The sequence below is a fragment of the Cryptomeria japonica genome, chromosome 1 (assembly GCF_030272615.1).
Source record: "Cryptomeria japonica chromosome 1, Sugi_1.0, whole genome shotgun sequence".
NCBI lineage: Eukaryota > Viridiplantae > Streptophyta > Pinopsida > Cupressales > Cupressaceae > Cryptomeria > Cryptomeria japonica.
This window is the reverse complement of record NC_081405.1, coordinates 157,389,701-157,415,984: the sequence shown is the minus strand read 5'-3', so window position 1 is coordinate 157,415,984 and position 26,284 is coordinate 157,389,701. Positions and strand designations below refer to the sequence as shown.

At 36.9% G+C, this 26,284-nt stretch overlaps 1 protein-coding gene across 1 annotated transcript in view; it reads left to right on the top strand.

Annotated features, from left to right (window-relative positions):
- LOC131048257 (zingipain-2) overlaps window positions 1-17,044 on the top strand; it is a 59,602-nt gene extending 42,558 nt beyond the window's left edge. The window contains exons 2-5 of the mRNA XM_057982148.2: window positions 14,134-14,369; window positions 14,682-14,822; window positions 16,066-16,500; window positions 16,636-17,044. Of these exons, the coding sequence (XP_057838131.2) occupies window positions 14,134-14,369; window positions 14,682-14,822; window positions 16,066-16,500; window positions 16,636-16,695 (872 nt within the window). The 3' untranslated portion in view covers window positions 16,696-17,044. The remainder of the gene's footprint in view (window positions 1-14,133; window positions 14,370-14,681; window positions 14,823-16,065; window positions 16,501-16,635) is intronic.
- The last annotated feature ends 9,240 nt before the right edge of the window (window positions 17,045-26,284 follow it).

The window sequence follows — 26,284 nt, the reverse complement described above, 5'->3', positions numbered from 1 at the left end:
GCAACTTCAACATGAAGAAATTTCAAGAGGTCCCCTACATTGGCAAGCCATCACCTGTTGCGAAGAAGATAATTGAAAGTGGCATCATCAAGGCTGCAGGTTTCCCTCCCGCTGTCAAATGTCATGAGCTGATGATCGAGTGTGCCCGCCACTATGACTCACAATCAAGAATGATCGTATCCAAGGACGGGAACATCTTAGCTTACCTTTCAGAGGAAGCCATAAGCGAAGCTCTTCATCTTCCAGAACATAAAGATATGATTTACAAAAGCCTAGAAGGAGCGAGGTCGATCTATGAAGATGATCCTGAAACTTGTTTGAATCTCATCAATAAGAATTGGTTGCTCAAAAGTCGGCCTCGCCTGAACAAGATTCCCAATACACCGCATAGGATCGACTTCCAGGAAGAATACAGAGATTTGATAACTCTGCTCAATCGAGTTACAGGGGCCCCTCAAGCCTTCTTCTTCGAAAAGTGGATGTTCTTCTTCATTCAAGTGATAGTTCAAGGAAAAGGAATGCTTCATTGGGCCAGAATTATTAGTAATTGTTTGGACATGCAGTTGAGAAGGCTAAGACCCACCAAATCATTCCACATGAGCTCATATGTTATATATGCCTTAATCAGGAGTTTCGAGTATGCAGGGCTACCTCATAGAGGAGTGATCGGAAGAGCACCCGGAGAAATGAGAGTTTGTGATTCTTATGTTCATCTGCATTATCCACCTAGAAGTGACTACAAGTTAGTCAATGACACCTTCACGATGAACATTACTAGGATATTGCAAGGTGGGATTCATAATTGACTATCTCTGGATGCACAAGAGCTTGTGAAGAAGTATGGTGCATGGTTCATCCAATTTCAAAAGTTTACATACATCAGAGTTCAGGGGTGTCCTTCACCTCCGTACATGTTGCCGAGGTATCCAACAGATAGGATAGTGCTACTTGAGGTGACTAGACAGTTGGCAGCTTATGCAAAGGCATCTAGACACAAGCATGGAAATGGAATTCCCGTGCCCATCATATTAGGGAATTCAGTTGAGGTGTGTCCTAACACTCAAGCCTTGGAGGATGTAGAGAAGGAATTATCTTTATACTCATTCTCATTCTTTGCCTCGCGGGAGAATTTTGATCCTCATGGTTATATGGAGGAGACAGTCGGCAGGAAGTACAGGCATGAGTTTCAGGTAGAAGACTTTTGGATGAATCTCCCAAGTGATTTAGAGGTTAAGAGAAAGATGCATTCCCGGCTACCCTTAGATCTCATCAAGAAATGCAAAGTTTATAGAGTAGCTGATCAGGCCCAAGATAATGGTAGGTACCTCCAGTCATCTTACGACAAAGAGGACAAGGAAGTGAAAATAGATTGGAATGAGCCCGAGGTTTTAGACTTGAGAGCTTTGATGGCTCCTATTTTATCATGCACTCGCAGATGGGTGGATGTACAGCATCAGAAGTTGAAAGAGCAGAATGTATCAATGACATTCACTTTGGAGGCAAGACCAGAAGAAGGCGAAGCTAGCGTGAGTGAGAACACTTCTCATCCCAGAGGTGCAAAGAGGAAAGAAAGACCTGAGAAAAGGGAAACTTCGAAGAAGAAGCAAGGAGCCAATCTTGGTCACCCATCAAGCACATCTTCTCGACATGAAAAGAAGGCAGATCAGGAGAAGATGGTATATGAAATTGATGAGTCTATGGAATCCATGGTACAAAATGACAAGCAAGAAAAGGGACAAACACCTCAGCAGTCGTCGAGTCAATCTCCCCAAGTTGATGCTAATGAGCTACATGAAAAGAAGAATGATGATGAAGCGACATCTTCTTTTCGAGAGGATGGACCACTGCTTAAAGAAATACAAGTAAAGGAAACAAGATCCGCCATTCCGGATTGGTTAAAAGAGAGACTGACAAGGGTAGTTGTGGTTGAAGAGGAAGAGGATGTATTTGATTTAGAAAGCCTTATAGGGAGTTCTCAAGCGGTGATAGAAAAGAAGAAGGCCACAAAGATGTCCAAGGTAATAAGGGATGAGACAGGATCCAGGAAATTGCAAATAGCTACACCAGTAGTGGACAAGTATGAAGGTGAGATTCTTGCAGATGAGTATGACTTAGAAACATTTGAGCTTGGTCCACTTACCACCGAACAAGCAATGGAAGAGGCAACCGATTCGTTTGAAGCACTTAAAGACAAACTTAAGGAAGAAATGGAAAAGAATAAGAAACTTGAGAGAGAGAGAGGTGCTTGGAGAGGCTATTTTAGTCATCTCAATCAGCCCTTGAGACGTCAAGATCCAGTAGTATCTCCTTTACAAGCACTCCCTCTTGAATCGGTTGGCGAGGCAGAAAGGGTCAAGAGCTTGGTTCAGCTTATGAGCTCTTGGATTGATAAATCCCACACGGTAGCCGTTGAATTTGCAACAAGAATGATGAAGACGGTTCATCGAGTTATCCAGGTCCTTGAGGTTATCCATAATCTAATGATAATTGTAGCCGCTTTCACTCACACTAGAGATGTTATCATTCCTGTCCTACAAGTAATAAGGCAAACACCAAGACGGATCCTGGCACAAGAAAAGATAATGGATAGAGGAACCCAGAACCTCCTACAGTGGTCAGCTCTGCTTCAAATGAAAGAGGTCCTTTTTGAAGACATCAACACCAAATGCAGTCAAGTTGAAGGTGTCATCCATCCAATTCAAGATAGGGTGTTTGAAGTATTGTGTACCATTCTTGGCAGGCGGATCGAGATTGAGACAGATGTGGACATCCAAGAGTTGGAGGAGAGAATCAAGGTCATCTTTTGCAAAGAGGGGAACGTCATCACAGGTGAGCAACGAGATCTGATGTTCACTACCATGTTCCTGATTGAGAAGATCAAAGAACTTGAACCTGGATGGGAGACAGCTCTTCTCACTGCTTTTGACCAAGTCCTTAACTTGGAAGAACAAATGAAGAATCTTCCTGAGATTCCCATTGCTAAGATTGAGGGAATTGTGTCCAGATTCGTTGGATATGCTAAAAAGGAGCATAGGAAAGGGAACAAAATTTTAGATGAAAAGTTGTTATAGGATGATGTGGCAGCTTAATTCCTATTGGTCTATGTTTCCTCGATATTTGTGCCAATTAAATATTTGGCTATGCATTGAATAATGTTCATCTAAATGGGGACCTTTTTGTAGCAAACCCTAATTAGGGTTTAGGTGTCAAAATCTCAGCCATTGATCTTCTTTCGATCTGGGCCATTCATTGTATTTGAGGATGCTATATATACCCTCACTCATTTTCATTTTGTCAATAGTTAGAAGTTAGAGAAGAGAGAGAGCTTAGAGAAGAAAGTTATTGTGTAGCAAGATTGAGTAGTGAAGAAAGAATTTTGAACAATTGTTGTCTATTTGGCTTTGAGATCAATAAAATATTGAAGTCATGGTGTTTTATTGCAATACTTGTGGCTATCTTCATGATTGTTTATTTTCTTGAATCACTCTCAGTTAAAGTAGTATTTAAAGTTTAAGTTTGAAGGACTAAGTGTTGTGCCTGATCTTTGGTGAGATTCATGTTCCAAACCACAAGCTTCTTACTGATTGTAAGGACGCCTTGTGTGGTCAACTGGAGATATTGAGATTGCTTAAACATTCAATCATTGTTGAAATATTGATATGTATCTCTATGATAGTATCTATATCCTTGATGATTTGAAAATCACTGAATCACCTTAGAAGATCGCATCAATTCCAGTAGAGTTGTAATTGCTTGGCAATACTGAAATTGGTAGAATCTTGCCAAGTCTAGCCTACATTGAGTCATTCTTAAGATTAGATTAGTATTCATCTCTTGAAACCCTTATCTTTTGCTATTTTTTTTGAGAATCTGTTAGTGTTAGGAAAATCCTATTTCTGCAGTCAAAAAGAGAGTAATATGGACAAGCTTTCTCAGAAAGTACGTAAGACCCCTTGAAGAAACAGCATATACAACGACCACTAGTGCTTATCCACACGTAGAGATCCTACAACGAAGAACTTTGAAGTCATCCTGAATGATCCTTTTTCGCGATATCTTCAGCATTCAGAGGCTTTAATCAAGAGAGGGTAAGGTACCATTTGGGTATTTTATTCTGTGTTTGGCTGTGTACAAAATACACGTCAACAAGAACCAACTGAGGAAGGGGTACTCGAACTGGAAGATTGCTCCGAAGATGAGATGAGTTCCTTGAATGGACTATTCCACTGCCAAATGGACGACTACGAGGTATTTTCACCGTGTAATTTTCTTGAAGCGACAACTCTTGGTGAAGGGCAATCCATGCAAGCGTGTAAAGCTATGGATGGTATATCGGACAACACAAAGATGGAAAATAAAAGGAAGAAAAATCATAAAATAATTTCCGCTTGTGGAAAGCCAAAGACCATTAGAAGCATTCCATACCGGGTCAAGTGGTAGGTAGGAGAAACCGTATGAGGTCAACCTGATAAACTTATAAGGCACTGAGAGGGGGAGGTGAATCAGTGCAAGCAAAAACTTAAGAAATCTGATAACACTTTTCACCAATCTAAAAATCAATATGCATGCAAGAAATATAACCACATAAGCAAACACCCAATAAAGCATGCAAACCATAAGACGATGATTTTCATGTGGAAACGCAAATGGGAAAAACCGCGATGGAAATTGATACCCACAAGGATAAACTATTTGCAGAATAGAGATCTAACCGGTTAAGGTCATACAACACCCTGTTAGGAGTGACACCCGGTTAAGAGTGCTTTAGCTTGGTTAAGAGCTATTACAATAAGGCCTGTTAGGAGCTACCCGACAAAGGGATTTCAAAACACAAGCTAATGTGTCACCTTGTTAGAGGATTTTAACCTTCGAACCTGTTAAGATCCTACCACGCGTTGTTAGGAGTGAACTTGTTAGAGGATTTTCTTGCTGCAACTGTTAGGGAACAACAAGTTCAACTAATCTGTTGTTAGCACCTTTGTGCCTGATTAGATCCGCTTCTGATCAACTTCTATCACCGACTAAACATCAAACTCTAACTCCTTCCACCGCACGATCAAATTCTCCCTCTGATCTCATAAAATCATTCAATTTACATCTCCTTATAACAACTTTGTTAAGTCGGCTAAGAACCTTGGAACAATTCCCTGGTTCATTGAATCTGGTCACCTTTAACAATTTCCCGCTCATTACACTTTTCTCATGTCGGCCAAACAAAACATAACTCAAAAATATAACTTAAATTCTATCGACAACCGATCAAAGTAACTCTGCTTTACCGGTTCTCTATTCTTCTTGCTTGTGACTATTCTACCGATCATAACTTGCTCAATACTTTGAATCTGATGATGCGGTTCCAATCAAAGACTCGTGCCAATGTCATAAACATATGTACCAAACCGCAACGTCTAACTCTTCACCGATCATCCATACCGGTTGTCTGATCATCGCTTTGTTCTTTGTTTACCGGTTCGACTACAACTTAGCAGTTTTGTTGTCTGACAGATTCCACTACCGGTTGGTCTAAATGACTTACATGATTAACAAAACATGGTTGCCATCAATGACAACACAAATAAAGTCATCAATGAACCTATTACATCATCATCAAGCCAACAATCTCCCCCTTTGGCATTGATGGCAACACTTAGGAAAATTTTTGTCTTAAGTATCACATTACAAAAATTTCATGACTTGACTCAAATACAAAAACTCTCCCTTAGCAATTACATGCTATTACAAAATTTTGACTGACTTATACTACTCCCCCTTTGACAGCAAGGGCAAAGGTAAGCAAATACATTTGAAACAAATGAATACAATACATCAAAATTTGCATTACCAAATGTACAAGAGTTCAAATAGTTACAATTACATTTTGAGAAAAACATCAGCAAAATTAGTCTTCAAGATTTTCAGATCATTCTCCCATGTCTCCAAAAGAGTACATGTAATCTCAATATGTGTTCTGATCTGGTATGCAAGTTCTTCCATAGCATCAAGTGTACTCATCTCCGATGTAGCCAAAATTGCCTTTGTATCCTTGTAACCTCTCTACAAAATTTGTAACTTAGGGACTAGATGAGTTTGTAACTCCTGCAATGATGATGTCCTCTTGAATTGTTCAACCTCATATGCTTTAAGCTTCTGCTGTATACTCATGATCGCTCGACCAAAAATTGTGACTGAATCATTTAGAGGATCAAATGATTCACTCAAATTCTTTAGCTCCTGCTGCTCTTCCTTCCTCTTCTTATCAATATCATCGACAAACAATGAGAAGTTGCAAATAGTAGACAAAATTTTACCTCCGGTTTGTAATGCTTCCTTGATCTGGTCCATGTTAACAGTAAGACCTACTCTGTCTCTATCAATAGCTTTGATCAATGTTTCAATCCTTCTCTTCTCATATTCTTTCTCAATATTATATAAAGCAGCTACTCCAAGAATCTTCATTTGCTCCCCTGTAGATGTGACCAAGTGGTCTAGTTTCTCAATAGGGGTTGTAAGACTGTCAGTGTTTGTCTCCGGTAACAGACTTGAAAATATCTCAACAACATTTTGTATAGTTTGTGCTTCTCTCCTTTGTGCTCTTAACATCTTCTTCTTGGCCTTATATTGCATAGCAGATGCAATCTCCATTAGTTCTGTAGGACTCAACATATCCATATTAATCAGTCATTGGATAGATATAGTGTCATCATCTTCATCATCATCAATGATCTTCTTTGAAGTGACCAGGAGGTCACTTTCTGCTCTTGTGCTTCTTCTTTCTGCTTATCTTCTTCATTCTTCGATGGCTCAGTGAGTTGCACATCATCCATTTGTGCATTCACTTTTGTATCTTTCTTCTCTTCACCTTTACCGGTTGGAATATCTTATGGTATCACTGGTTCTTCTACTATGACAGTAGGAACATTAGGCACTGATGTAGCACCACTTTCCGGTTCTTTCTCCATCTAAGTAAATATCTCATCCTCAAATACATTTGGTGGTTCTCCTTCAATTATTGGTGCTTTAGGAATATCTTCTTCCTCAGATGATTCAATCTGCTCTGGTTCCTCTTTCTCCAGTCCTAAAAATTTCTTTAGAATCTCCTCAGTCTCAGCTTGAACCGACTAGGATTCTCTAGCAAGTAATCTTGTTAACCTCTTCTTTGTTCTAAATAATGGTTTTGATCTTGAAATAATTTCTTGCACTTCTTCCTTAGTTGTCTCCGATTGCAAATGCATCAGTACATACTCAATTATTTCTTTGTCCTGCCTAATAGCAGTTTGCCATCTTGCTTCCAGTTTATTATACAAAGAATCAAGTATCTGTCCTTGTAATTCAATCAATGCTTTGTTGTAATGATTGATGTACCAAACAACTGAATCTTCAATCTGTTTCTGCTCTTCCTCATTAAAATGATTATAATTCTTATGCACACCAACCAATATACCATAATTCCTTATGTTCTCCAACAATTTCTCAAGTATAGTGGCTTTAGTTACCTGTGGTTTAACTGTTTTAACAGTAGGTGCTCCAACCACTTTAGATTTCTTACCACTTGCTCTCAATTCCTTCTTGCCTCCTTCAGATTTTGTTTCCTCTGCCTCTTCCTCTGCAGCAGCTCTGTGTGCTTGTTCTTTCTTCCTCTTACCAGTAGCCTTAGGTGCTTCCGGTGCAATCTCCTTAGCTTTTCTTCTGATTTGTATCTTTGGAGGAGGGGGCTTCTCCTTAACAGTTGTACTTCTGGTTTGTTTGCCGGTTTGTGCACTAGATGTTCCGGCCTTCTTTGCTTCAAATCTTGTACTAGCTTCATCAATCATTTCTTTTGTAAAGCCTTGTTCAACAACAAATTGTTCAACCTCTTTTCTAACCTTTTTGGCTATTACCGGTTTAGCCAACTCAGAATGTACCTCTATTGATTTCTCTTTAAAAGTTCCAAACCTAGTTACACTAGGATCTACCGGTTTGGATAGGAGGTCTTCAGTATAAATAATCAAGATATCTTCTCCTACCTCATACCCCATAGGCATGACCCATGAAGTTCTTGGATCTGTAACCTCCATCTGACAAGTATCAGTATCAACCATAAAACAGATAGAGTCTTCATGCCTCTTTATAACATGCGCCAGTATACTTTCTTTGTCATGCATTCTTTTCTGGAAATCCTTGAAGTATCCCCAGATTGTCTTTGTAAAATCATTTCCAAGCATCTTGTTATTGTTCTTAATTTGCAACATTGTCGTTGTATCATCAGACCATTGAATATCTCCTATACCAGGAAAGAATAACTGGAAATAGAAAAACAAATCAATGATCAACTGACCAAATTTGAATTTTTGCCGCTTGTCCTTCTTGATTGATTCAAGATTCAACACCAATTGTGCTCTCAATGCTTCAGCAAGATCATAATCAACATTCACCTTCAACATCCGGTAAGCTGTGTGGATAGCAACTTCAGGAATGCTATTCATTCTGCTCGAATGATATACCCTGTAACCGATGACCATAGATGCAAACTTCACCGCTAGATCATCAATGTCATTCACAGTCATTGCACAACCATCCCATTTAGATTTAGTTAATCGAGTAACATCATCCTTCGGGATTGTTCTTAACACAAGAACTTCACCGGTCCCATAATTCGGTTACAACATGGATAGCCTCCTTTGTGATCTTGTGTGGTCGATCTAACCACATGAACTAATCATGAATCCTACTCAAAACATATCTGATATGCTCTTCTTCAAAATCATCTATAAAGTTCACAACATGGTGAAAACCTTTATCGGTAACCCTTCTGAATTGATCCTTTTTCACTCCTTGTTCATCACAGCGTTCGGTATTGATTAAAGATTGCAAAAGCTCCCAAATCCTCTAGTTTGCAATGAATGTAAGATCGGATGTCTTCGACATGCAAAACACCATAGGGTACGCTGGATAGGGCTCCAGCTGGATCTATCTTTGTCGACTTATGAGGATGCCTCTTGAATTCCGATCAAGGCCTTTCGGTAACATCAACAATGTGTGATGTATCCATTGTGAAAATTCAAACACCAAAATCAGATTCACAGATAAATACCTTTCAACTTCTTGCAGCTAGGGTTTCCAGTCCGAATGCACTTTCACCGATTCACTTCTTTTCAAATCTTCACAATTAGCTATCAAATTCGCCAATGTAGCAATCAAGTGCTCTTTTGTGCTTATGTCGCTCCACAACTATGTTCTTGAAAATGCTAGGTTAGAAATGAAACTCTAAAACACCTTTTTATTTGCTTTTACAAACTGCATTAAATGCAATACCGGTTGAACATACCCTAATCACCGTTCAACCCTAAAACTTGTTACCGGTTCATAAATCACATTCAATATACCGGTTTGAGATGAAACTGGTTCAAAATCACTTCATAACATCATAATGCATCACAATATGCAGATTTGACTTACCGCACACCATGTAGGGGGTCCGGAAATGGATCTGATAATGTGCTCCCCCTAAGCTCATACATAGCTTAGTTTACCAGTGAGGGATTCTCCACACTAGGTGAAGAATTGGAGTCTTTCGATGGTTTCTCATCACTTTTCTTCCTCCATGTCTTATTCATCTCTCTTTTGGTTTCCTCCACATCTACCTTCTTTCCTTTCCGGTCAACAGACTGATTAACCAGTTGGTTCATTCTAGCTCTACAAAACTTTGCAAGGTGTCCTGGTTTGTGACAATGAAAACATGCCATTCCAGATGCTCTCCAGGGTCCAGCATTGCCTCTACCAGTTCTTCTTCGGCAATTCATAGCAACATGACCATAGTTGTGACAGATTGAACATGTCACATTCCATCTATTCTCCATTTCATATGGACTAGACTGGTTCACATAAGTTCTCTGCCAAGTAGGGTTTCTCCGGTCATTGTAAGATCTCTGCCATTCACCATTAGACCTCTGATTCATGTAAGATCTCTAATTGTTCACTCTAGACCTACACTCAATAGCTCTATGCCCATACTTATTGCAATTGAAGCAATGTCCATTAAAAGTACTAGGCTTATAACCTTCATATGCGTTAGGTCTATATCCATCAAAAGTACTGGATCTACTTCTACAAACATTTGCAGTATGACCTTCCTTATGACTGTTAAAGCATACTGGTTTGTAGGTTCTCTTACCGGTGATCTTCTTGGTCTTTGGTGCAGATTTGGCTTCATGCATGGTGTCCTTGGTACCGGATGGCTCTCCTTGTTCAAAGGTTGTGTATCCCAAGCCATGTGTATCTCCATTTTGCCTTTGTGTTCGAATCTGCTCATCAAGCATAGCAGTGCTCTTGTTGAATTTAGCTAATAACTCATTAGCATCAGCCAACTCTTTGGTAAGCTCCTCATTTTTCTTTGTAAGACTTTCTCTAAGAGACATAGCCATGTCTAGATCAGCTTGTATTTCCTCCTTTTCTTCTGTTTCCTCTTGAAGATGAACATGCAAGTTACTAATCTCCCGGTTCAGCTTAACGATCTAATGCTCTTGATCTCTTATTTTGTCTTTAGCTGTCCTCCTGGCTTCTAACTCTTGACTCATCCTGATGGTAAGGGCTTCCAACTCTCTTCTCAGATTTGACTTATCATCATTCATCTTTTCAACCTCATTAACCAAGGCATCAATGTTTGCTTCCTCAGATGAACTATTTTCAGTAAGTTCCATCAACTACTCAGCCAACTCTTTTCTCTTAGCCAATGAAGCTTTGTACTTGACCTTTAGTTCATTATAGGCTTCTTCAGATTTTGCAAGCCTGTGTGAAAGCTCTTTGTAACTCATTGAACCTTCCCCCATGTTAGCCTTAGAGATCCTCCCAAGCGGTTAAGCCTTAAGGGAATTAGGCTCTGATACCAATTGATAACTTTTAAGGCACTGAGAGAGTGGGGGGGGGGGGGTGGTGAATCAGTGCAAGCAAAAACTTAATAAATCTGATAACACTTTTCACTAATCTGAAAATCAATATGCATGCAAGAAATATAACCACATAAGCAAACACCCAATAAAGCATGCAAACCATAACACAATGATTTTCACGTGGAAACCCAAATGGGAAAAACCACGGTGGGAATTGATACCCACAAGGATCAACTATCTTCAGAATAGAGATCTGATCGGTTAAGGTCGTACAACACCCTGTTAGGAGTGACACCCGGTTAAGAGTGCTTTAGCCCAGTTAAGAGCTATTACAATAAGGCTTGTTAGGAGCTACCCGACAAAGGGATTTCAAAACACAAGCTAATGTGTCACCTTGTTAGAGGATTTTAACCTTTGGACCTGTTAGGATCCCACCGCACGCTGTTAAGAGTGACCTTGCTAGAGGATTTTCTTGCTGCAACTGTTAGGGACCAACAAGTTCAACTGATCTACTGTTAGCATCTTTGTGCCTGATTAGATCCGCTTCTGATCAACTTCTATCACCGAGTAAACATCAACCTCTAACTCCTTCCACTACACGATCAAATTCTCACTCTGATCTCATAAAATCATTCAATTTACATCTCCTTATAACAACTTTGTTAAGTCGGCTAAGAACCTTGGAACAATTCCCTAGGTTCATCGAATCTAGTCACCTTTAACAATTTCCCACTCATTACACTTTTCTCATGTCGGCCAAACAAAACATAACTTAAAAATATAACATAAATTCTACCGATAACCGATCAAAGTAACTCTGCTTTACCGGTTCTTTGTTCTTCCTGCCTGTGACTGTTCTATCGATCATAACTTGTTCAATACTCTGAATCTGTTGATGCGGTTGCAATCAAAGACTCATGCCAATGTCATAAACATATGTACCAAACTGCAACGTCTAACTCTTCACCGATCGTCCATACCGGTTGTCTAATCATCGCTCTATTCTTTGTTTACCGGTTTAACTGCAACTTAACAGTTTTGTTGTTTGATAGATTCCACTACCGGTTGGTCTAGATGACTTAGATGACTAACAAAACATGTTTTCCATCAATGACGACACGAATAAAGTCATCAATCAACCTATTACATCATCATTAAGCCAACACAAGCCGTAGCAAGGAGAGAATGAGTCGTACAACAAGAACTTGTACAAGGTTGGAAAGTCATGCAAGAATTTGTATGGTGATCATGAGTCATATGAGGGGATACCATTGTTGTACGGAAAAATAGAGTAGCAATACCATTGTCATACGAAAAAATAGAGCAGCCGTACGAGGTCATGAGGGCGCTGTATGGGATACCAAACAGGTTGTATGGAGGATAGATAAGGATCATACCGTACAAACAAAATCAGTACGCCATACAATGCAGGCTTGGATATAAGATGTCGTACAAGGGGAAACCGTACGAGTTGAAGTTGTATGCCACAAACGTTCGTAAGGTAACTTGCAGTTCGTAGAGACGTGACAAGTTGTCCGAAGGGAGAAAGTGGCTGCACGAAGAATGGCCGTACGAGGTGGGTGAGAAATCGTACAGGAAAGAAGTGCCAAGATCGTACGAGAAGAAACTGTCAAGACCGTATGAAGTGTTAAGGCCGTACGTGGGAAGTATGCCATACGGGAAGACAAGAGGGTAGAGGAACTCGTAAGGACTGAGTGGGTGGCCATACGTGAGCAAGGAATTCATACAAACATCTTCTGGAGAACAAACGAAGCATGGAAGGTTGTACACCCCACAAACATCATACTGCGAGACAAGTGGAGAGGTATGCCATACAAAACAGTGTTGTGGTATTGGATGCCGTATGGGGGAAGAGAAACAAAGCAATCCGTACGGGTGGCAAGGATGAGTGAAGGGAGACATCCGTATGAGGCACATACTCAGCTGTACGGATATTGTGCAAGAAGACAAGAGGTAGATACGGGCAAGCAACATGTGAAGGAAGTTTGCATAAAGGACAGCTTGGAAATTCGTATGGTCAGGGAATTCTTACATGAGACGAGGGGAAGGCAAGAAAAAATAGAGCAACTTCAAGTATGACCATCAATTCTGAAGTGGAGAGTACAACTTGAACATAATTTTGATATGAAATTGTTGTTTTCTAGCTTCGTTAGCATTGTTTTTGGCATCTTAAAAAATCACAAAAACCATGTGTGCCATGGAGTTCTGTGTGGTTTTGAAGGTTTAAATTTGGTGTTGGTGACAGGGGTGCTACCCCCAAACCCCCGTTGGAGGCATTGCCCCAAAACTCCCATTTGATTCAGCAGGTACACTACAATTTGGGGTTCTCCAATCCAAGTCATTGTCTATCATTAGTCTTCTCGAATATTACTTGATGTTTGCTTGTCGTCTGGAAGACGACTTTTTCTTTTGGGGGGAATGATGTAGTTGGCATAAAATGCTTATTATTATGTTTGGTAATTTTGATTACCCAACAATGTATTAATTAATTGTATTAAGTAGGTTGTCACTCTTGGGTAGTTATGTGTCGGTTGGTTGGCGGTTGTGTACCTCTCGGCAACCGTTGGGTTCTTTAAATATATTGTGTACCTTCTCTCTTGTCTTCTTCTTTGTAATAATTGCATGTGCAAATAAGGATATATTTTACTACTGTGTCTCGTATGCATTGTCATGTACATTATTATTTCTTGCATTTAATTTATCAGTTGTAGCGGTAAACAACAAGTTGAAAAATCTTGACTCTTAGCTTTTTGAAGAGAGTTACAATAATTTCTCTTTGCTAATGTTTTCAATTTGATCTTGACGAGTGAAAGAAAACATTGGGACTAGAGATTGCTGTAATCCGAGCCTTGTATGAGGAGATTTTTTGTGGCTTGATTATCTAATACAATATTTAAATTTGGAGTCTGTCTCAAATGGTTTGTCAGTAAGGGTTCAGTTTCCTTTTGTATCCACAGACAGCTTTTTGGTGTTAGGGACTGCTTTTTAAATATTGTGAGCTCAAGATCACGGATTGAAAAAATTCTGTTGATTACCATTTGAATCTTGACCAAAAGACAATGTGTTCATGCCAAAGATTTATCATGACATTATTTATCGTAGCATATGGATTGTGTAATTTGGTCATCTCTTTCATGGAAAGTCATTTAACTTGATGGAGAAATTGCAGTTGTCTGGTTATTTCCAAATGTAGTGTGTGTTGTTATCTTCTATTTGGAAGTGGTAAAGGACTTGTCTATTTGTACAGGTGACTGTTGGGCTTTTTCAGCGACTGGGGCAATTGAAGGCATAAACAGTATTTTTACAGGCTCTCTGGTTAGCCTCTCTGAACAAGAGTTGTGTGATTGCGACACATCTTATAATAGTGGTTGTGATGGAGGACTTATGGATTATGCTTTCCAATGGGTAATAAGAAATGGTGGAATTGATACAGAGGAGGACTATCCTTATGTAGGTGCCGAGAAGACTTGTAACAGAAAAAAGGTGTAACTGGCTTTTAAACAAAGCTTTTTGTAGTTTGCGATCTCATAGATCATTAATAATTAGACAATCTAATGTTTGTTTTTTGATAGGTTAGACAATTTAATGTATTGTGGCATGGTTCTAAACTGGTCTTCAATATTTAATGCTAATATTGTTCAAGGTACTTTATTTAAGAAAGCCAGACACATTGGCTTCTAATTGTGATGTGTGACCCATTTGTACCGTCACCATATGATTCAGTTTTTTATGTTCAATATTCTTAAAAATCATTGACCCCAATGAATTTGAATATCTTGAAGTGTTTTCTTTCAGGTTAATAGGCAAGTGGTGACTATAGATGATTACATAGATATACCAGCAAACAATGAGAGAGCATTGCTACAGGCAGTTGCAAAACAACCTGTTAGTGTGGGCATTTCCGGTGGGGGACGAGCATTCCAGTTGTATTCTGATGTAAGTCCTGATGCAATTGTGGAAATGAATTTAGCTGCTGTCAATTTTATTCTGAATTTAGTTATTGTTAGGTATTTCTTTGAAATTTGTATATGTTATCGTGATCGCTTCTGGTTTCGATTGTGTGTTTTTTTTACATCAACGTTTTGGATCACATTCTGTGATCCATCATTAGGATGATAGAAAGCTCAAGGAGTAGAAAAATGGACAGTTGCAGATCTATGTAGGTTTTAAAAAGGTAAGATAGGCAGGAGAGAGAAGAAGTTACACACCAACCAAGGCAGGATCCAAGGAATATAAAAAGAAATTAAAAAGAAGGGATAAACAAAGACAAAAATAAGGAAAATACCTCAAAGAAAATAATAATAAAAATAAGGAGAGAGCAAATAAAAAGCCTATGCTAATAGCAAGAAAAAGGTAAAAAAGACAAAAGAAAACCCAAAACAATAAATAGAGCTCATACAAAGAATAAAAATCCAAAAAGCTAACAAGGGAGGAAAGAAAAAAGAGAATTAAAAAACAACAAAGCCAAGAAAATAATACGAAGATAAAAAGATAACAAAGAGGAAGACCACACAAAAGAAAAGAAAAGGTAAAACCACCTAAATAAACATGATACAAGTAGGAAGAAATTATAACAACAACAAACAAAGATAATAAAATTATAAAAAAATAATTTTATTAATTATATTATAATAAACGTAGTTATTTTATTAATTTTAATAAATAAATAAGTTAAAAAGAATAAGCCAAAAAAAAAACAAAGATAACAAAAATGCAAGGCAAAAAATGAAAAAGGAGGCTCCACAATAAGAAAGAAACAAAAATAATTATATAAATAAATAAAGAGGAAGAGAAAGACAAGCAAGAGGGAAAGAGACCCTGCCATAACTGAGCTTAAAAAGGTAAGATAGGCAGGGGAGAGAAGAAGCTACACCTTCATAGATCTGCAACTGTCCATTTTTCTACTCCTTGAGCTTTTTATCATCCTTATGATGGATCACAGAGTGTGATCCCAAATGTTGACGTAAAAAAACACACACAATCGAAACCAGAAGTGATCACAATAACTATTATGGATCGTGGAAAACTAATATCTTTAATTTGTATACGTGTCTGAGAGTGTAGTGAATTTAATTGCATTCAGAACTAAACTGATGCAGCTGATGTGTTTCATTGAAGGACAATTACTTTTCTCCCTGTGTAGTAGGGCAGGATAATTGTTTATTTTCCCATTTGACAGGGCATCTTCACTGGTCCATGCACAAGTTCACTAGACCACGCTGCACTGATAGTTGGTTATGGTTCACAAAATGGCCTTGCTTACTGGATTGTGAAAAATTCATGGGGAAAAAATTGGGGCAGGAATGGGTATTCTTACATGGTCCGAAACACAGATGTTCCTGAAGGCATATGTGGAATCAACACTTTAGCATCCTATCCAATTAAAACAAACCCAAATCCTCCACCACCCCCTCCAATCCCTACACCAGTTAAGTGTGATGTACTTCGGTACTGCCCAGCTGGAACCACATGTTGTTGCACACAGCACATTTTTAGATTCTGTATAACTTGGGGTTGCTGTAAGTTTGAATCTGCCATATGCTGCAAAGATCAACAATATTGTTGCCCTCAAGATCACCCCATATGTGACTTGGCTACTCAACAGTGTCGGAAGGTGGGTTACTTAAACTCTAGAAAAAACAATGGGCATTGTAATCAAGGAGTTAATTAAAATAAATTTGATATGATTCCTGAGGAAAAAAATTCAATCCTAACTTTTGATTTTTATTCATGTCTTGCAAATTTGCAGGCTTCAAGAAATACGACAAGATTAAATGGTCTTTCTAGCATGACAGCTTCCATTCTATGACACAACATTGGTAAAAATATTCCTACGTGAAGATAATGAAATCTACAAAATGGGATTAGCTTTTGTTTGGAGATTATAGTCAGCTTAAGTCCCTCGTGTTCAAAAGTTCCTTTTCCTTCTAAATTTTGATGTAGGCTGCAAAAGAATTACATTTTTTCATTAGAGATCAATATTTATTCAAAAGTTATACTTCATAGGAAATTAGATAATTAGTATGAAGCAGAGGGGCTAGTCTTTGTTCCTTGGCATTCCATGTTGACATCAGAATGTTGTTCTTATTCAACTATTTTTAACTGGTGTGCATAGTGATCATTGATGCTAGAATAAGCTTGATGGACACTTTTTAACACATTATTTTTTGATGATTTATTGCCCATAGTTAGTTGCCTTGAGCAATTTCAATTTAATGCTTTCTGGCCCTTCTGAAGATGACACATCCAAAATTAAATAACAATTCAATGTATCTCAGGTTTTGGAAACGAATATGAAAGTAGAAGATCTGGCTAGAAGCTTGTAATGAATCAATACATGTTAATCAAAAACACAAAATTTTGACAAAGACATTTTTGTATGAATTTAATGCATGTGGAAGGCCAAGGAACCTGAAAAACTGCTAAATACAGAACATACCACAAACAGATTTTAATGATTACAGGATACTGCTAGAGGTAAACAAAAGAAAGCTTGAAATGGACTCGAAATGCCCACTTGCATGAAGAATTTTCCATTTTGGAGAACGCAAGCTCACCTCTTCACAACGCACATTGATCTAGTTCTTCAGGAAGCTATAACTTTTGCATATGGACTCATAACACGGTGTCATTTTCTTTGAAATTGTAAAATTTTTTGAGAGGAATCTGAATATGCAATCATATTCAATTTTTAATTATATCTTCATTTTGATTTTTCCCCTGAAACACAACAACATTTATGAGGCCCGCGATGAGTTGAATCAAACCCAAAAGATGTCTTATTTGCCAACAAAGATACCAAGATGTCTTAGACCATCCCTAAATTTTCATAAGCATCAAAGAAGTAGGCCACTGTACAAAAACATCTCCGTTACACCAATTTGATGCTGAACTCCTCCATCAGGTTTCTTGACAGCACTTTGCGAGCTAGAATGACATGACCCTAATGGTCCAATTATCTAATTCATTTGAGCTTTCAGATCATATATCCTCATAAGCTTCCAAACAAAGAACCAAATAAAGAACTCCCAAACACCCACTTGTAATCTCAAGAATTCCTCTTGTCTTGGCTTGAAACCTTCAAGCTCACTCCTCTTAAGCATGTGCAAAACGATAGTTGAACTACTCGCAACTTGGCTCGACACACCAAGCCCTTGAGAAAAAAACTCAGCGAAAACTCGGGAAAAACTTGGCAACGTAAAAACACGTTTAATTTTAATAAAAAATGCATTTTTTTTGCAAAATTTAATGAGAAGATGCATCCAATGAGTCAATAAATGATAACACAAAAGAAACATGCTGATTCTAGATATATTTAAATGCAAAGTGTCTACAAAATCGCATCCTCGTGAGAAATGCTGATGGTTGGAAGCAAAATAGTAAATAGTTTTTGTAAAACCAAAAGTAAATACAACTTTCTCCTCCCAGCTCTAGCTAAAACTAGTTTCAAACTTTCATCATATTTGAAATTTCATCATTCATACTCATAGTTTCAAACTTTCAACTCAAAAATGTATAATACTAGGATTTCTTCAATGCTAATTATGTTGTTATATGGAGCCTAATCAGACTCGGAGGTTAAATTTTCCCTACTTCCATCAGCGTAGTTTCCCCCTATATTTTTCGACGGGGGTTTGGGGCAACGCCCTCAAGTTGGGGTCAAGGGGCATCGCTGAAGGATCCTGAAATTTGACTAAGTTTGGAAAATTGAAGAATCCTCCAAAAACTAGATTTTGCATTATAACTCTTGGATGTCTGAAACCACTCTCAAACATCCTGACAATATATATGGAATATAACTTAAAAGTATAAGTGATCACTTATACTTAAATGTTATATTCCATATATGAATTCTGACGGAGAGACCAAATTTTTTCACATGTTTGAGCCTCTTTTTTTAGTCTACTCGAATTTTTAAAAGAAACTCGCCGAGTTTTTGCAAAAAACTCTGCGATTACTAGGCAAGTTTTTGCTGGAGTTAAAGTCAAAAAAACTCGCAGAGCTCAAAAACTCGTCGAGTACTTTGCGAGTGTGTCATCTATGGTGGAAATGAAAACAATTACGGGCATCAACCTGCCCTATTGACTAATTCACTCAACAAATCAACCTGCACATGCTTTTACTTGTGTGATAGCCCTATGCCCTGGTGTTCCATATTATTTTAAAGCTTAACAATACTACCATTTACTGCCACTTCACGCACATTCAGTCCCTCATCCGTTGGGGAATCAATCCTTCCAAAAGCATTGATCAGCCTTCTTGAATTTGGGGTGCTAGCAATGACAACTCTTTACCTACCAACAAATGAATTGACAAAGAAATTCCTACCCTTCAACTAGAGTCCATGTTGATTGCTGCACCTAAAATAAATAACATCCCTTGTATGGAAGTATGGATTACAAAAATCATATCAGACACTTCTAATGGTACAACATCAAACATAACTTCATCTTTATACTCTAAATGCAGGATAGATGCCAACTTCATCACTTACTAACCCTCATATCTACTCCATGTTGCGATCACCCCAAAGATTATGGATGTGAGTGTTGCACAATCTTCAAATTTAATTCACTAACTAGCATGGAAGAAATGATATTGGACTGAGAAAATGAGTCAAATAAAGCATTCATCTCCTTACCTTACATTTGCATTCTTACTTGGAATAATTGGGTAAGCTCCTCTTCACTATGAGAGGCTCAACTTTTCTTCAAAATGCCTTTCTTGTGCATGGCACAAACAATGTGCTTTTCTTCATTTGAGGAGTCCCTATTGATTTCCTCTACTTTCTCCAGATATGCAACTCCTTTACCATTCTTCCCCCAAGGAGCCAACTTAGGGTGAAGTGTTCAACACCTCTCTTCTATGTGGCCATCCTTATCACAGTGAGGGCAATGGAACTTGCTCTTGCCTTTACCCTTGTGCTTTCTCATTGATGTAGCGTTTTTCTTATTCCTTAATATTTCTTCTTGTCACCATGCTTCTCCTCGCTACCCTTATGCTTTCCAGGGTGAACTCCCATCTTATCCAATTCAAGTCAGTGCACTAGAGTGCATGCCTACTCTATATTTGCACTTGGAAAGAAGTAATGACTAATCTAAAAAGAAGTGATACTAATTATAAATTCAAATTAAGTCAAAGAGAGACAAGTCAACAAAGTTGATTGCCACGTAAAAGGTCGTTGTTGACTATTCTCAAAAAGCTACAATATGATTAGTTTGTAATCATTATAATGAATAAAGACAAGTGTGATGACTCACTTGAAGGATGCGATTCAAAAGGAAGTTATATGACTTGTTAAGATATTTGTCTCCAAGGGTTGTGATTTGTCTTGATTGATGTAATTTGGTTATTAAACATCATGCCAATCAATAAGGCATGACTCCTAAAATTAAACATATGTATAGAAATCAGAAATGGAATGCTAAAGAGTGTTGGGGGTGTATAGAAGAAAAGAAAAGGCTTTCGCCACGAACAAATTTTTGGTCTGATTTATATCAGATTTGAAGGTGGTATAATTACAACAAATAGTGAAGAAAAAGTTGTAAAGAATTTATGGTCATTTCAAAGCAAAATTGATGAAGGAATTGGTGCAAATTTTAAAGGAGATTGTTGAGTTCATTTTATGATAGATTTGAGGAAGACTTTGCAGCAAATTTGTGTGAGAAGTATTTCAGATTGATAAGGGAGTTGTAACTCTAGTGATCATAATTTGAATAAGGGGTTGGTGCCACTACAATTTGTAAAAAAAATATATATATATATAAAACAATTTATTTAGTGCTAACATACACATAGTGTACTTGTGTTATTTAAGTTTAAGTTGTTAATAAAATTTGAATTTTAGAAAGAGTGTTATACTCCCATAATGACGTAGTCACCATTTGTTGACTAATATCCATGAATAATGAAACATTCTTCTAACAATACCACCGAGACTAAACCATGGATTTCGATAGTAAAGACAACCTTCTAATGACTTTCAAAATCCACAACACCTCCCAAAAGATCTATATATCCTCTATTGTCGTTGCATGTACTCCAATAATATCACATATGCATTTGCATTACAATTTATATTCCAACAATATACTTTATTCATAATGTAGTAACCATGACACAACCAAACCTCATGTAGTTGCAACCATAGCTTGAATGGGGTCTAAGACTCCCCCATGCCATGATGTGTAGTCCAACTCCCACAACATTTCACCACATAGACTTCTAACATTTTTCTATAGTCAACCATCTAACTTTCTAGGATGAAGCCAATTCCCTCAACTATTTTCATTGCCAAATATAGGAATATAAGGTGTTCCAATTTGATTGAGATTATAAAGATAAAGAAAGAGAGGATTTGAAGAGAGATGAATAGAAAGGGAAAGCAACAATGCTAGATTATTTTTTAAAATACTTATATAGTATGAGGATTGAAAATTGAACCCTACAAGACAATTATCCTAGGATTTAGTGTCCTACGCTTGTAATCCCTAATGTTTGTATTTATTTTACTTAATAAATTAATATGCTTGCATAGAAATAGAGTGTCCTACTTGGAGTGGTACTCTTCACCATTTGTAAAACGTAAAAAGATGTCTTGTAAGAGCATTTGGCATGTTAGATGTGTAAGACCAACTATAACATTCTAAGATGTGTAAGATCATATAACATAGAGTTACAATATGGACTAGAAAAGTAAAGAATTTCTAACCATATATTGTGTGTAAGAAGGATTTAAAGGTGAACAAATTCAAAATAGAGCACCCCATTTGAACATTTGGATTGATGACTCATTTTGACTTGGAGGTTGGAATTTGTGCCTTAGATTTGGACATTATTTTTTGACTCATGGATTTGGCATATAATTTTTTTATTTCAGGTTTGCCTATTTATATTATACTTTGAATGGAGGATATATGTACTTCTATTTGCATAGAGTTTACATGAAAAAAAAAATCACTAGAAACGATTGAAGATTGTGATTGAAGGAATGGATACTCCGATAGTGTATTGTAATTTAGTATTCATGATAATACATTAAATACTTCTTTATTATTGAGTTATTCTCAAAATATTTTTCCTAAGGCATCTTCCGAGTTATGTTATTTTGCTTTGTGCATCATGTGTTATGTACTTGTTTCTCATTATAAAATTGTTAAATTTGTCTATTTAGCAATTTCACTCTCAAGTCAAGTAAGACATAGCGTATTTAGCTAAATTTCCTTTGGAATTAGAGTTTAGCTAGTTATTGAGATGAGATCATAAGTGTGTCCCAATTTTCAAATTTAGAAAAAAATGCTTTATTTTTTTAATTTGTCAATTATATTGAACAATTAATCAAAATTTTGAAAAAGTGTGAAGTGATAAGTTGTAAAAAATTCTATAAAGATTTAGTTTGTTATTTTCTTGAATTTTTAAAATAAATATTTTCATTTTTTTATTTTCTATTGCACATATAATTTTATATATAAAATAATATTTTATTTATTATCAATTTTTTAATTAGTGCAAAAATATATATGTACTACATTAAACCAAAATACATCTTGTAATACATTTTTTTTAAATTCTAATTATTACTATTTTCCTATTGTCTTAAATAATGCCTATTAAATCTTTTCTTACTCATATCTCAAATATTTCAATAAATAAATAATGTTTCCACCTTTAAATAAGCTTCCTATTTTGTTCACTATTTAGTATTTGGAGACGATACATTATCTATCATCTAGACAACTAAATATAATTCACAAAGACTCAGAGATTTGCAAGGTGAATGATTCATAATCCTCACAAAGAACACCCAGAAAGAGTGATAATAAAGATACATTATAAAGATACATTATAAAGATACATTGACAAACCATCTATGAGGTAAAATGGAGTTCCCCCCAAGAAGTCCTCGTATATTTCAAGGTATATATAAATGAGTATTTGTGTGTGTTGTGCATACGCATGTTTGCACAACACACAACTACACGTGTGTACACTGACAAACCTTAAGTATCTAGAAAGAATGGTTATGAAAATTCATTGCCAGGGTAGTTTTCACCCTGTGAAAAATTGCAAGCTACTCTAATATGATCCAAGATGAAATAAAACTGAGGCCTCTTAATAACAAAAAAAATAGATTTATAAGCATGGGTTGTGGCTCTAACGACAATTAAAAGATGATTTATTGTCATTGCATGAAAGCAGATGTCTACACCCCTGCTTAAAGGTGAGACTTTGTAGGCATTAACCATGGGCACAAACCACTAACAACGAGACCAATTGGTAGTCTGTGAAACCAAATGAATATGCCCCTCCTAGAAGAGGTGATCATGGTAAGATGACCTTGTAGAAGCACCACTAAGAAGAATGAATTTAATATAAACAACTGTAAACATTCAATCTAAATAGAAGGTAGGAAGGTAATGATGTCACATCTAACCGTAAAAATGATCAATAACATACAAGACAACATGTCAATCATCATTAATCACTATTGCATGCTGAATCGGTCTTAAGAGGCCTTCGGAGGGTCTTAACGCCCTAAGGTGGCTTAAAAGACTTCATAAAGTGCTGTAAAACAATTTGATTAACTCAAGAAAACCTAAGAAATTGATTGAGATTTTTAGCATTCTCCAACAAAGAGATACATTACAACTAGACCATCAAGGTGTATGCAACCATACAAGTCAATATATAAATAGGACTCTACAGAGGATTATAATGTGTCTTCCTTTCAAACGCATGCAAACAAGCTCCTTGTACTTTATGGCAGAATAATGCACTCTTGGATCAAAAGCAGAAGGCATTGAATGAAGATGGAATGTACAACCAATATAGTTGTGGTAATATTATGTTCTCTCAGAGTCAGTTCTGCTCTTATCACTTAAACCAAGATAGGGGCACTATTTCTTGAGGTAAGAAACAATCCTTCAAAGTCGGGACACTTAAAGAAAACCTCACCAAAAATCCAACAGATATTTACAAATGAAAAGTATTGATGAATGCTTTGATTAAGATTTTGTAACCGTTGGTCAGTTTACAGAAAAGCGACTCTACACAAATTAAAAAAATCTTTTTTACAGATACTCAATTTATTGGCAAATTAGTTCATCCAAAAACATTAAACTCGTTTCGTATAAGACGTAAAATGGATGTCTTCAAGACTTGATCACATGCATACACAGATAAAATAAAAAGTTGTAGCTTGGATACAACTAAATGTTCAGGTTTAGTGACAACGTGTTCTTAATTCACAGTAGGCATCTATTAGTCATTTGCTTACCGTATGTTAGTTATAACGCATGTGAGAAGTAGACAAAAGATTACATTAGGTTGCTAGCTGCTCTCGTCCAATAACATTAGAGATCTTGCTCAAGTAGGGCTTCAAGCAAGTTTTATGTGCATCCTTGATTTCATTCTTCATCCTTGAGCCTTAAAACAGGTCCCCTGGTTTGCTTTTGTTTTAAATCAAGAAATACTTTGAGCCGGGAGCCAAGTATTAATGTGAAACAAAATCCCATTTTTGGGAAATGCTATTGTAGTAAAGAGTTTTTAAATAGCTAATGTAATAATTCACATCTTGTTTTTTATCATACAGGGTCAATTTTTTTGGTAGTCCAGAGCTATAAATTAGCAGAGTACAATTACAAATCAGCCACCCAATTTTTTAATATGGGAAGGGGGCAAAACCCACTGAATATTTTGTCTCTGTAATTTACTGTCTGTCTTACCAGCTGCCAATGTCTGCACTTGAATCTGAGTGCTTCATCTAGTCCAGTTATCGGGTGTGTTTCAACCAATAGAGATATATTCTGATAAGAAGAGAAAAATGATGGTGGTAGAAAATACTATTACAGCTTTATAAATTGTACGTGTAAAGAAACAATAATGGGGAAAAGCATGATCTGACTGAACAATGTCTGACCCCACATCAACCAAAGGTAAGGATGCGATCGACCTTAATCATCATCAATACATCCAAAAACAGACAACAGTCACTTGGGAACAAAACAATCTTGAAAATAACAAATCAACGAGGCAACTGGCTAGAAAATATAGACAAGTGATTTTAAAAATGGTAGTAACAAAAGCAGTGGCTGTTGCCTGTCAATAATGCCAGAAAGATATGGATTAAAGCCTTCAGCAAGGCCATGAAGAGAAAGATTGATTGTTTTCTTATAATGCCCAAGCTTTCCAAAGGCCTTAAAAAATTTCACAAATTTAACTTGTGTATATCTTCATCATTTGTCTACAATGAGAACTCCAGTTAAGTCAAAGATATCTCTGCTCCTTATGTGTACAGTCAAACTGACTGTCTGCCGTCTGCCACATGCCATGCACATCTTTCATCCTTGACATAAATATGTACAACCTGAGTAGGGCTGACGGTGAAGGAATGTGTTAGAGGGACATGTTTGAAACCAGAGTGTTGTAGGCTATGTGCACTTAATTGATCAATATACAAGATAAATGGGAAAGACAATACCTTTGCAGGATTGCACAATGGGGGATCCCATAAACCAAATTGATATCTCACATGGCAATAGGCAGGAACCATAGTAAAATTTTAGTTTGCTAATACACATTCCACAATCATCTGAACTGATTAGTAATAACTAATCCAACAGAATGTGCTAGTACACAATCATATGCTGTCTCAAAACTACCTTTCAAGCATCAAGTGTGCTTCAAGACAAGAACAGTGATCGCCCACAACAAAAATTATCATTCAGGAAATAAATCATCAGTAACATAGACTCCTGTAATTGCTGATCTACACAAAAAATCTGAATCAGGCAAGGACAATTTAAATTACACTACATTAACAAACTTCTTGTAGAAATCTTCACCACAACAAACTTAAGAGATCCCTCAAAAAGGATCAAAAATCTATAAGAAATCCACACAGCAGAAAACATAAACCTGGAAGCGGCTGTGTGAAACTAACTTAATAAAGGCAACATCTAAACACTGCTAAGGTGTTACAGGCTAAACATGGATGAAGATGAAAATTTGACATAGGATTTCCACAAGAATCCTAGGAATATTCTTATAAATAGGATGTCCAATTTGAAAACAAACACAAAGAGGGCAGTCTTCAAATGTAATACCTAAAGTTGACAAATAATTGAGATGGTAAATAGCTGACAGCATTATTTAACTCAAATATAGGGCTTTCTGCCTACCACTCTCAATTTCATAATTTCAATAGTGCATTGATACCCAGGCATAACACTCTAACACAGGTCTCATTAGTTCTAGAAATTCAATTCAGTTCTTATCACCTGTTGCTTTTGTAAACTCTTTCATAAAACAAAGATTGAAAAATTGTGCAAAGAAGCCAGCTTATCTATGTTTTAAGGCTCAATTGCATCCTTCTTATCTAGTATATGAACCATCTCTAC